Raw genomic sequence first — 14,577 nt, 5'->3', positions numbered from 1 at the left:
CTATGAGCTAGCCTTTTGGGCCAATCAACGCAATGTACATCGTTTGAAGTAAGGGTGCTCAAACACGAAACAATGATATATGTCTTAGGTCAGGATGAATGCCATTGATCATGGATGGTACGCGTGATTGTGTAAACCCTGAGCAAACGCACACTGATCCTCCGATATTAATTCTCTAGATATGACCTGTTTATTGGTATGTTGCACAACCCGTGTCAGTATTTGCAGATGGGTTGTATTTGTGGTTAATCCAGAGCGTTAAAGACCCCGTTTCACAAGCGATCTTAGTTGTAGCTTACGTTGAAGAACGAAAATGACGGAGCAAGAAGAAGCGCCCCCTTCCCGTCCGATCCAAGGTCTGATGACACAAACTGGATTGTCAGAACGGTTGTCATAACGCCCAAATCTCATTAAAATCAAATCTAACATCTCGTTACCGTTAAACAAACACATGAGGACATCTCATTACGAGTCACGCCAGACCGACTTTTCGCGAAGTTTGACTCACCCATGGAATGACTGACAAGAAGCCGACATTAGTGGAAACGTAAATGTGCTACACGGCACCAGTTTCAAACAGGCGACTACGCTTCGAAACATATTTTGACAAATTCCCGATTAAAAAAATTGAAAACTGAATAAAACAAAGAACATTCTGGAATGGCCGATATGGTATGGATTCAGTCGTAAAGCCCGTTACTTTCCTTCGGAATACTCCGTGCTAAATATTTCGAGGTTACATGTTAAGAAAACACATTCCGACTGTCACTTCTGGTAAGCAACGCTCTTATTGGTCGGATAAAAGGTCGTTCTACGAGACCAGTAATGCGATGTCCTCAGATCTTTGTTTAGAGGCTGAGAGAACTAAGATCATCTGATTTTAATGAGATTGCGTAACGTGTTTTCGTACCTCGACGATGTTGTTCACAATATCAATCATTGGCGTGCGGAGTTAACAACAAACTAAAAAATGCAAAGTAACCATTCAACAAAGTTTAGATATAATTCGACCGCTTATCAACATCAACTGAATTTATTTATGTTTATTTTATTTCTTCTCTGCCTCAAAGTGAGTACCCGAGTATCATGGGTACTATATGCGAAGCCCATTGCTGGTATGGCTCAAAGATGGCTGGAATATTGCTTCAATCAGCGCAAAACCTCACTCACTCGCGTTCGAAATTGTTTTGACCTCATTTTATGGATGCTTCATTTGTGTAATTAGGTTAAATCTCTTTATCCGATGTCACGTATTTAACAATAATTCTAAACAACATCTCTCATTGTACATATGTGAATAATTCGTGTACATCTGTATGTACTGCTACACTATGGTTACACTATGAAAACAAAGGACAGCTGCACAGAGTTAAAACTTCGTCACAAGATTCATGCATGCATGCATATTCTTTGTTTGATTGTTGTTTAACCCCGCATTCAGCAATATTCCAGATATATGACAGCGGTCTGTAAATAATCGAGTCAGTACCAGACAATCCAGTGATTGACATCATGAGCATCAATCCACGTAATTGCGATCGATGACATGCATGAACCAAGTCAGCAGGCTGACCACCCAACACCGTTAGTCGCCTCTTACTATAAGCAAGGGTTGCTGAAGACCTAATCTAGCCCAAATCTTAAGGACTTGACGTCCGGGTTATTAACATTGATTTCGACTGCAGGATTTACAGAGCAGCTGTACCGTCAACTGGGCGTGGACGGATATATTACAAATCTTTTTATGTTTTTAATCATGGTGCTCAAATGATTATACGCTTCGCAAGTTAAGACAATATAGATTTTGATTATCGATCAGATTGTCTTGACTGGTCGCCGCCATTTTGTTTGATATGATAGGTGGAATCAGATTGGTCAATAGGCACATAACTCGCAACAGACACTGGTGGCGCTACGGTCGAACCACGAAATTCCAGCCCAGGTCGGCAAGTGTGGAAATCGGACTTTTATAGGCCGTTTATCCCTCGACTCGACTCGACTGATGAATGTCATTGTAGTTTTGTTTTAATTTGTCAATATTGGTTGCTGATAACTGAAACTTACTCACTATGCTGTGAAAAACATGTCTAAACAATCATATCGACTCAAATAACAAAATGATAAATAAAAAAACATAGCCATTTGAGATGCTGCTTTGCATAGCTGTTTATACTGATTGTGAACTGGTTTTACAGATTGTTAGAATAAAATATATTTTAAGAAACAAACAATATTTAAATGTCCATGCCATCTATGAGGTACCCTGTGCAGACCTTGCGAAATCTTCATGTATAAAAATGTCATGCTTGTTTGACACAAGCTTTGCCAAGGCGTCTGCGACCTTGGCCTACACAGATTTCCCAGATACAGAGTTGATGTAACTACGTGAGACCCCTTTGTCACAGAGTTGATGTAACTACGTGAGACCCCTTTGTCACTGTCTCCACGATGGCAGATTTGTTTACTGGTTGTATGTGTAAACCAGCCATCACAGAAGCGCAGGTAGACTCATGCAATATAGGTACTACATAGCGCCAGTAGACACATGGGATATAGGTACTACACGGCGCCGGTAGACTCATGCAATATAGGTACTACATAGCGCCGGTAGACTCATGCAATATAGGTACTACATAGCGCCAGTAGACACATGGAATATAGGTACTACATAGCGCCGGTAGACTCATGCAATATAGGTACTACATAGCGCCAGTAGACACATGGAATATAGGTACTACATAGCGCCGGTAGACTCATGGAATATAGGTACTACACGGCGCCAGTAGACTCATGGAATATAGGTACTACACAGCGCCGGTAGACTCATGGAATATAGGTACTACATAGCGCAGGTAGACTCATGGAATATAGGTACTACACGGCGCCAGTAGACTCATGGAATATAGGTACTACACAGCGCCGGTAGACACATGGAATATAGGTACTACATAGCGCCGGTAGATACATGGAATATAGGTACTACACAGCGCCGGTAGACTCATGGAATATAGGTACTACACAGCGCCGGTAGACTCATGGAATATAGGTACTACACAGCGCCGGTAGACTCATGGAATATAGGTACTACACAGCGCCGGTAGACACATGGAATATAGGTACTACACAGCGCCGGTAGACTCATGGAATATAGGTACTATACATCGCCGATAGACTCATGGAATATAGGTACTACACGGCGCCGGTAGACACATGGAATATAGGTACTACACAGCGCCGGTAGACTCATGGAATATAGGTACTACACGGCGCCGGTAGACACATGGAATATAGGTACTACACAGCGCCGGTAGACTCATGGAATATAGGTACTACATAGCGCAGGTAGACTCATGGAATATAGGTACTACATAGCGCCGGTAGACTCATGGAATATAGGTACTACACAGCGCCAGTAGACACATGGAATATAGGTACTACACAGCGCCAATAGACCAATGAATGGCGGACTATAGGTAATAGAAAGGGCCAATAGACCAATGAATGGCGGAATATAGGTACTACACAGCGCCAATAGACCAATGAATGGCGGTATATAGGTAATAGAAAAGGCCAATAGACCAATGAATGGCGGAATATAGTTACTAGAAAGGGCCAATAGACCAATGAATGGCGGAATATAGGTACTAGAAAGGGCCAATAGACCAATGAATGGCGGACTATAGGTAATAGAAAGGGCCAATAGACCAATGAATGGCGGTATATAGGTAATAGAAAAGGCCAATAGACCAATGAATGGCGGAATATAGTTACTAGAAAGGGCCAATAGACCAATGAATGGCGGAATATAGGTACTAGAAAGGGCCAATAGACCAATGAATGGCGGACTATAGGTAATAGAAAGGGCCAATAGACCAATGAATGGCGGTATATAGGTAATAGAAAAGGCCAATAGACCAATGAATGGCGGAATATAGGTACTAGAAAGGGCCAATAGACCAATGAATGGCGGAATATAGGTACTAGAAAGGGCCAATAGACCAATGAATGGCGGAATATAGGTACTAGAAAGGGCCAATAGACCAATGAATGGCGGAATATAGGTACTAGGAAGGGCCAATAGACCAATGAATGACGGAATATAGGTACTAGAAAGGGCCAATAGACCAATGAATGACGGAATATAGGTACTAGAAAGGGCTAATAGACCAATGAATGGCGGAATATAGGTACTAGAAAGAGCCAATAGACCAATGAATGACGGAATATAGGTACTAGAAAGAGCCAATAGACCAATGAATGACGGAATATAGGTACTACACAGCGCTAATAAACCAATGAATGACGGAATATAGGTACTAGAGAGGGCCAATAGACCAATGAATGGCGGAATATAGGTACTAGGAAGGGCCAATAGACCAATGAATGACGGAATATAGGTACTAGAAAGGGCCAATAGACAAATGAATGGCGGAATATAGTTACTAGAAAGGGCCAATAGACCAATTAATGGCGGAATATGGGTACTAGGAAGCGCCAGTAGACCAACGAATGACGAAATATGGGATCACACAGCGTCAGTAGACCAATGAATGGCCGACTATTTATAATTGTTCCAGGAAAAATTTAAGAGCTAGTTTGTCCTCAGTTTTGTGTTTAAAGGTCAGTCGGTCAGTACATGTTAACCCGATCCGCGGCGAGCTCGAGTCATGCAAATACGTGATGTTTTACGTCGCGGTCAATAAGCTACCATTTCCATCGCGGCACCTGACACAACACAACAACAAAGTAGCTGAGGGCATGGTCGACGGTGTATGTCGTCGAGATAGACAGATAGACAGATACACAGCACCCGTAAACCATGAATGTCGGAATGACGGCATGGTCGACGGTGCATGTCGTCAAGATAGACAGATAGACAGATACACAACACCAGTAGACCATGAATGACGGAATGACGGCATGGTCGACGGTGCATGTCGTCCAGATAGGATGACACCCAACACGCCTGGTCATACAACACACACACCTGTTGACCTCCTGTTTGCTTACGTCAAACTCCTGCCACGGAGTACACGCAGGGTCCATGTTGACGACGTTGCGGAGACTGACCACTCTGATCCCGAAATGGAAAAGGAAGCTGAAGGAAAGCCCTAGAACTGACCACATCCATTGTACTGCTGTGTAAAACGGATGGCCGTATAATACTTCTTTCCTTTGACTGACCATCAACCACCATCCAAGAAGCCAGTACCTAAAACCATCTCAGCGCTAAGACGATCGTTACTTTGTACATGTGGGTGGCACGTGATCCAATGTCAGGTCACAAATCAGGCAATGGTGACCGCGTTCGGCCGCTTGACTGCTGGGAGTATCTAGGACATCGGTCCTGCTTCACACTAAAGCAGCTGTTCGCCGAGCAGTGAATGGGTACCCGGTAGGAGGAGTTGGGAATATGTGTGTTTAGCGCCTCATACGCAGCTTGGGTTGTATGGTCCCCGGGGAGCTGAGAATGATATTTGACTGAGCCGTGTCGATGCTGGTGACTCTTGGCGTACAAAGCATGACCATCTACACTTGATGCCGTCCACATGTGGTCCAGGACCATCCTCCAAACCTACAGCAGCTAGTCGGGTCACCAGGAGGCAACATGCAACCCTGCCATCTTCTGTCAATTTGCAATCATTTGATTACTTTGTGGTGCAACTGAACCGTGTGCAAATGTCATCGGTGGTATCGAGAACCAACATGGCACTCGAAATCTGCTTGGCGCGAGCTTTGTAAGTTTGGTAATCAACAGTGTCACAATCTGGTGTTCGGCAGTCTGTCAATCATTTGTCTTACAGGGACGCTCGCCACAACTCTCCGTGAGCAAGCAAAGGATGTATCTAAAGAAAGGTTCCATTTCCAAAATCGGTTTTCGTCTGTATTCGCTGTAGGAGATACAAGTTGTGAACGTAGTTCGTTATACCACGTGCAGTGAAGTATAATTTGCATATCGTAAAGGTATGAAGTCGGCGTGCTAGCCTCTCTGTTCCACGCTCTGTGGTCCACACTCAGTTGCCGTCCACGTTTAACCCCTCAACCCCCAATATTCACCTCTCAACCCTCCATGTTCACCTCTCAACCCTCCATATTCACCACTCAACCCTCCATATTCACCACTCAACCCTCCATGTTCACCTCTCAACCGTCCATGTTCACCTCTCAACCGTCCATGTTCACCTCTCAACCCTCCATGTTCACCTCTCAACCCCCAATATTCACCTCTCAACCCTCCATATTCACCACTCAACCCTCCATATTCACCACTCAACCCTCCATGTTCACCACTCAACTGTCCATGTTCACCACTCAACCCTCCATGTTCACCTCTCAACCCTCCATGTTCACCTCTCAACCCTCCATATTCACCACTCAACCCTCCATATTCACCACTCAACCCTCCATGTTCACCGCTCAACCCTCCATGTTCACCGCTCAACCCTCCATGTTCACCACTCGACCCTCCATGTTCACCGCTCAACCCTCCATGTTCACCGCTCAACCGTCCATGTTCACCCCTCAACCCTCCATATTCACTATTCAACCCTCCATGTTCACCACTCAACCCTCCATGTTCACCACTCGACACTCCATGTTCACCGCTCAACCGTCCATGTTCACCCCTCAACCCTCCATATTCACTATTCAACCCTCCTTGTTCACCACTCGACCCTCCATATTCACCACTCAACCCTCCATATTCACCGCTCAACCCTCCATGTTCACCACTCGACCCTCCATATTCACCACTCAACCTTCCATATTCAACACTCAACCCTCTATGGTCACCAATCAACCCTCCATATTCACCACTCAACCCTCCATATTCACCACTCACCTCTCTAACGTCACCATTCAACCCTTCATTTTCACCACTCAAACCTCCATGTTTACAACTCAACCCTCCATGTTCACCGCTCAACCCTACATGTTCACCTCTCAAAACTCTATATACACCACTCAACCCGCCATGTTCACCCCTCAACCCTCCATATTCACCTCTCAAAACTCCATATACACCACTCAACCCTCCATGTTCACCCCCCAACCCTCCATATTTACCACTCAACCCTCCATATACACCACTCAACCCTCCATGTTCACCCCTCAACCCTCCATATTCACCACTCAACCCTCCATGTTCACCACTCAACCCTCCATATTCACCGCTCAACCCTCCATGTTCACCACTCAACCCTCCATATTCACCACTCAACCCTCCATATTCACCACTCACCTCTCTAACGTCACCATTCAACCCTTCATTTTCACCACTCAAACCTCCATGTTTACAACTCAACCCTCCATGTTCACCGCTCAACCCTACATGTTCACCTCTCAAAACTCCATATACACCACTCAACCCGCCATGTTCACCCCTCAACCCTCCATATTCACCTCTCAAAACTCCATATACACCACTCAACCCTCCATGTTCACCTCTCAACCCTCCATATTCACCATTCAACCCTCCATATACACCACTCAACCCGCCATGTTCACCCCTCAACCCTCCATATTCACCTCTCAAAACTCCATATACACCACTCAACCCTCCATGTTCACCCCCCAACCCTCCATATTTACCACTCAACCCTCCATATACACCACTCAACCCTCCATGTTCACCCCTCAACCCTCCATATTCACCACTAAACCCTCCATGTTCACCACTCACCCCTCCATATTCACCGCAACCCTCCATGTTCACCACTCAACCCTCCATATTCACAATTCAATCCTCCATATTCACCACTCAACCCACTCAACCCACTCAACCCTCCACATTCACCGCTGGGGGCTTATCATCTGCCAAATGTAACGCTGCCTTTCAGAACTATTCAACACCGAAGTCGTCCACGACTTACTGGCTAGCACAACAGAACAATGTCATCCGATGATTGGAAGCAGGAGAATTTAATGTACCCCAGAGCATCATGTCAGACTTTGGTATCCGTACCAAGAGCATGTCATGTCTCATGGCCGACCCACTTCAGGCCGACCCCATGTTCCAACGGCTGCTTCATACGGATACATCTTACGTGTACACCAACATTCTCCACAACAACAGCAATTCCAAGATTCCAGGATATCCGACCAGAGAGTGTTGAACCGCCTTAGTGTGGTAGACTTAAGAGCCAGATTGTCTGTTTTGACAACATCATCATCGTCAGTGGGGCCAATCATGCAGTATATGGCCTGAAGAGATATGCTGTATCGAGCTGATTGAAGAACTGTCGCTGTCTCCACGCGGGAGGTCGACGTTTGGTGGCTGCAGCGTAATGATGTGGGCGGTAATCTCCCACACAGGTAGACTACACCTGTTGCAAGTGCAAGAAGCCTAACTGCCTAACGTTAGCATGATGAAATAAGACAGTATGCAGAGTTCTTATGACATTGACCTTTGACGTTTTCCGTTTAATGTCTTCATATTGGACACGTTTCCACAATAGTCCTATAATATCATCATTCACCAAGTGTTCAAATGAAAACTAAACCAAAATCGGGTTATGCATTTCCTTTTAGGTTCTACTACACCAAATCAGAACCAGTTTGGACAGTGCGGTTTTCGTAGGAAGCCTTCAGTGCAGATCGAGAGATATCTGCAGGCTGTGATTGGAGGACATTCTGTAAGAATTTTATGTCTTTCAAATGTACATCCATCCAGGAATTAAAACTGACCATGTTTTTCTATACTTAATACTGTCTTTTTCAACATGATGACTTATGCTGAATGTGATCACAGCTATTTTCAAGTAGGTGACATTTGGTGCGAAACTACGGGTGTTGTGTTTAGCTTCCTGTACTCGGAAAAGGAGCTGGCAAAGCTAGTCATTTTTTATGATTTTATTGCTGCTCTAAGGCCAAACTGTGCACACACATACAGTTAATAGCTGTTGAAAGCTTTGTAAATTTTTTTAAAAATACAACGTTACTATAGAAGTCTATGGGAAAACATTTGGTTGTGTGTAACCTTTAGGAGTATATTATTTCTGTTAGATATTGTTAGCCGCAAGGATTATGACTGAAAAAATGAGTAGTATCGTAATGAGATTTTCATTGCATTGCTCGTTTTTATAGAACGGGATTATTCTGGTTTCACGCGCTTTACATCCGGAATAAGTTCCATGTTTGCTTTGTTGGTGTTGATACACGATGGTCAGTAAACAGGTTAGATCCAGCGGATATCTGCGTGTATGGGACCAAAAGAAATGACGGCCTGAGATGCATTTAAACAGTTTATTAAATACTGTGAATCGAGTCCATTAGGAATGATCACTTTTTGGCGTAGTCGTTATTCAGGGGGATTTTCAGGAACGCAGCTACGCCCCTGTTAGACACAGATTTTCAGTTTTTAGAATATTATTTAATAATAATAACAATTATCCCAGAAATTTTATAAAATTCCCGATAGTATATTCTGGTCCGATAAACACTGAAAGTTGTTTGTTTGTTGTCTAACGCCGCACTCAGCAATATTCCAGCTATATGACGGCGGTCTATTAAATAATCACGCCCGGACCAGACAATCCAGTAATATACATCATGAGCATCGATGCATCGCAATTAGGATACGATGACATCCCGTTAGTCGGTTTTTACGGCAAGCATGGGTTGCTGAAGGCCTATTCTAACCCGGATCTTCACGGGTCTGCTGAAACGGAATTGTCCAGGAGCAGGGATTAGACGGAGAGGAAGAAGCTGAAAGATTATGCGGAAAAAGGTGCCCTCTTAACTAGAAGTTCAATTAATGTAGCTTGGAAAAGGATTTCAAACATATATATACATACTAAGTTCCAAAAGAAACGCAAATCTCATGTTGCAACTTCAGTAATATCAAATAACAGATATGTAATTGCACAATGAAAGACACGGAAGAAACGTACGAGTCGTTGTTTTTGGATTCAAACGGACATTGAACATCCAGACGCTCCATATCCATGACACATACTTTCCAGAACGCGTGTTTCTACGTACGTGCTGAGAACTTCATGCACGCTTTTAATGTGGAACATGGACTGTTGGTTGTTGAAGGTATCCATAAAAGCGAACAACAAACGTGCGTCAGTTCTTTGATTTACACGGGATGGACCATGTCCGGATTAGACATACTAATCGTCATCGAGTGTTGGGCATGATAGAAGCTGGTGTGACGGCAACACGAGTAGCGAGAGATCTACAGGTTTTCACCCCACTAAGATCTACCGCCTTATTGACAGTTGGTAGGATTGCCCAATGAGCGGACGCCCACGTGTAACGTCGCTACGTCAAGATAGGGTTATCGCCCCTTGCGTCAACGCCACCTACCAGCGTCATCTACTGCCAGACAGACAGTTGGAACCCACCACAGACCTGCACACATGATGCAGTGCCGACATTCATACTGTATGTTGGCGTTTCTTTTGGAATTGATATAAACATTGATATCAGATGTTAAATGAGGTGAGTTAACCAATGAGAAGTAATTGAAACAAATTCAAAAATATTAAAGTAGCTATGGGATAAATATGCAAGATTCCTCTTGTCGCTCTTAAAACGAGAATTTTGTCTATCAATTATACCCAAAAACAATCTGGATCGTTTCATCATCGGCCGATGGATTTCTGCGAAAGGCGAAAACATATTTTGTGCTATAAATATTAAATCGAACACTAACGTGTAAGCCCACATGGCAGTTTCGGCACAAAACAGTTGGAGCTAAACTGACGGGCAAAAGAAAATGTACCACTTTAGGGAGGAATTTGTGGACAGGAGAGAACACAGTCATCTAAGACGCCGCAATTCGCTGTGCAGAGTTGCGTCCCTTGGGCACGCCAGAAACCTATGATTGTGGGTTCGAATCCCGGTTCGCCCTGATTATGTTTCTAGGTTTGCCAGCACCATACCCGTGCTTGAAGGTTTCACCGAAGTGGTAAACGTCTGAGACCTGCATCACTTCGGACTTTGCTCCCACATTAAGCTGACACTCCGTGATATAACTGGAACACTGTTAAAAGCGGCATTATACCAAACTTTTGGGTAACATTTGGTACACACAAACCTGCTTTGAAATTTAACTTAGATTCAGAGTAAACCACATATAAATTGTAAACCTACCCATGCAGCGGTAACAAAGTAAATGAGCATGCAAGAAATATGGAGGAAAAAATGTGAGAGATGTGTAATCTAACTGATGAGCGATAATTAACACGGGTGCGTCAGAGCGTAATGGTACGGCGGACGCCATGTATTATGTTACGAGAGCCCGCATTTCCTTGATAGGGAAAAGTTAGCTCTCCTTACGCAGCATCCGCGTCGCATGAAGATAATACTATACTAGGAAAACACATTACTCAATTAGTTAGGTTGAACAACGTGGCAATAAATAGTCTCCACATGTCCGTTTAGTAAAATACCTGATCAAATGAGAATAAAGACTTTGTGCATTATGAGGGTAAATATGACACCCGGAGACGAGCTGCTCATGATCTGAGCCTAACGAGGTCTCATATAGTTTCACTTTGGGACTGCCTACTTGGTTTCTTCGTGTATTTATCCAGAAAGGAGTAGTATTTCATTCCGCTATTTTCGAACTATACCGTATTTTATGTTTGGCTGTCAGCTTTGAATTGATAGTATCCTGATGTCCATGGGTATATTACGCATAAGTGACGAGACTGTTGTAAAGGGTGATTACGTAATGACGAATATTTTCGCAGGGCCAACGCAGAGATGAGTGCGAAGTGACGAATATTTTCACAGCGCCAGCGCATAGATGAGTGCGTAGAGACGAATATTTTCACAGTGACACGCACAGATAAGTGCGTAGTGACGAGACTGCTGTAAGGGGTGACTACGTAATGACGAATATATTCGCAGGGCTAACGCAGAGATGAATGTGTAGTGACGAATATTTACACAGTGACACGCACAGATAAGTGCGTGGTGACAGATATTCTCACAGGGCCAGCGCAGAGATGATAGACTATCATCTAGTCTCTGAAATGAACATATCGTACATAAAAAAACAGTTGTTCAGTTATCTTAATAAAAATATAATAAAAAGGAGCCCAGTGACTCTCTTCATTTTCAGAAGATACTGCAGTGATCTAGACTTGCCAAACATTATAGACTTGCATGGGCTGTATTTGATATATATTTGTATCAGGGTCTGTAAGACTACAGAGATGAATGCGTAGTGACGAATAACTTAACAGGGTCAGCGCAGAGATAATTGCGTAGTGACAAATGTAACCAACGATGAGTGGATTATTGCTTATTAAGGAATTGCACCTCCAGCGATGATACGAGTGCAAGCAAAGTTGTGCTTTGAGATGTCTCTTTCCTGACGAATTACTTGGCAAGAAGATAAATGGAATTTATGGCTTAAACGACAACATGCTAACGACTGCATTTATTGTCAAATAGTTGAGCGGGAGGTGACAACTGTGTTTGCCGGTTCCTGGTATGGCCACAGGCTGACAACAGCCTCTGCTGGTCTGAAGAAATGGCGCTGAATGGATTAAACAGCGCCCATTTTAGTGCCTCGTTCTTGTGTTACGACCCCCGCCTCGCTGGAGTACACAAGACTCACGGCGTCGAGTAGCTTGTTTCACGACAGAGTGAGCTGCTCACGACGTCGAGGAGAACCCGACACCGCCACGACCTAGACAACGTGGTCTTCGAGACGTGGTGGCAAGTATCATACCATCAATAGAGCTGTCCATCACGGCAGAACAGTCAGACTGTGGGCAAACTTATTTATTACTCATTATCAAGAACGTCAACTCCTGGCATTTCCAGCACACGAAGATCCATCTTGGGTGATATGTCTTGTCATGGGATCCGCACCTGACATTTGGTGTCTGTGACACACGGGGTATAGGGTACAATGTCCAGATGCTGTGTGTAGACATGTCAGTCGGCCATACTAGTAGATGGTCAGGTTGTGGGTTGAAGACCGTCCAATTATTAGGGATAGCTTATCTCGGTGTGGCAGATGATATAGGTATGGACGATACATAACAGAGATGAAGCCTGCTAGAATCGCGAGATGGAGGTGGCCTATCCAGGTGTGGTTGGAAGATAATGTAGGCGTGGTAGGTACATAACACAGCTCTGACAGGTAGATAATGGAGATGTGTAAGTGGACAATCAAGGTGTGTAAATAGACAGTCCAGTTGGTTCTGGACAGTCACGGTGTGTAGGTAGACAATCAAGGTGTGTAAGTAGACAATCAAGATGTGTAAGTAGACAATCAAGATGTGTAAGTAGACAATCAAGATGTGTAAGTAGACAATCATGGTGTGTAAGTAGACAATAAAGGTGTGTAAGTAGACAATCCCGGTGTGTATGTAGACAATCAAGGAGTGTAAATAGACAATCCCGGTGTGTAAGTAGACTATCCAGGTGTGTATGTAGACAATCAAAGTGTGTAAGTTGACACTCACGATGTGTAAGTAGAAAATCAAGGTGTGCAAGTAGTCACGGTGTGTAAGTAGACAAAGAGACATGTAGACATGAGCGTTCGTACTGACAAGCCTATATATTCTGTTTCTGATGTACCCCGCCGTGATATTGCTGGACAAGTGATAAAGCACTATTTTGTCTATTTCCTGCAGGCATGATTATCCCACTTCAGATTTACCACAATTTGTCTGTTTTGAGAGAAATAGTATTTCAATTTGGGTAATGGTGAGCACGGATGGTGCTGATAAACCTAGAAACGAACTAGCACATATCTACAATGCCCACTTTCATACCTACATGGGAAGTATCTCTATACATCGGCGTGGGGCAAACCCTTTTGCCCTCTCATCGCTATTTCATGCTCGTCATATCGGAAAACAAATTCCGTACCATAAACCATCAATGCACTTTATCAGCCTCCACAGGCGATCACCACTGGCCGGCAATAACAAAATGCATTAACACAAAATGGAGAAAGTTATTGTTCATCTTAATCAAATGGTTTAGACAGAGAAGAATCACCGCGGCACTGAGTGTTAGTTATAATGACTGTTGTATTAGTGACTTATGTATAAACCATGAGGTGTTTATGGCAGTTATACACAAAGCCGATCTTCCACTAAACCCACACACATGAAGGACATAATGAAGGTGAGCCTCTGGAACCATGCTATAAACAAATATACCATCATGGGTGGTTCATAATAATTGCATTTCATTATCAGTTAAACAGACATCGAGATATATTTTCTGAACAACACCATGAACTCGTCTGTTTAAATCAAGGTATCTCGGATTTCATTAAGCGTTGTTGAGAAGCTAGACTCTCAGATCCGCACACCATTTATCTGGATTTCCCTTCAGTTCTAAACATTGACAAGGTTCTGAATTATTTATCTTATTCTCAATTCCACCTTGCCCACAGTGTCCACTGTTTACCATTAATTCTTCTTCCTCCCATTCTGGCATAACTCGTCTCCAGTGGAACCAAAGACAGCCTAATGTCCAACCATCACGCGCCCCCGATATGCGTGTATGCTAATTCCTGTCGCTGTCTTCCAATCATGCAAACTAAATATTGATTGGTCAAGCAAATTCAATCAGTGACCAGCGGCTACATCTGTA

General features: G+C 43.7%; 1 protein-coding gene across 1 annotated transcript; it reads left to right on the top strand.

Annotated features, from left to right (window-relative positions):
• The first annotated feature begins 6,070 nt into the window (after nt 1–6,070).
• On the top strand, nt 6,071–7,825 carry LOC139454904 (uncharacterized). Its single transcript, XM_071236514.1, has one exon. It carries the CDS (start codon nt 6,071–6,073, stop codon nt 7,823–7,825), a length of 1,755 nt encoding a protein of 584 aa, XP_071092615.1.
• Nucleotides 7,826–14,577: the final 6,752 nt, after the last annotated feature.

Source organism: Haliotis cracherodii, unplaced genomic scaffold (genome assembly GCF_022045235.1).
Source record: "Haliotis cracherodii isolate W230 unplaced genomic scaffold, xgHalCrac1.p SCAF_1, whole genome shotgun sequence".
Classification (NCBI taxonomy): Eukaryota; Metazoa; Mollusca; class Gastropoda; order Lepetellida; family Haliotidae; genus Haliotis; species Haliotis cracherodii.
This window is presented reverse-complemented; position numbering and strand designations above follow the sequence as displayed.

Coding starts and splice junctions, on each gene's coding strand:
- LOC139454904 (XM_071236514.1), top strand. CDS start 6,071: ATGTTCACCTCTCAACCCTCCATATTCACCACTCAACCCTCCATATTC.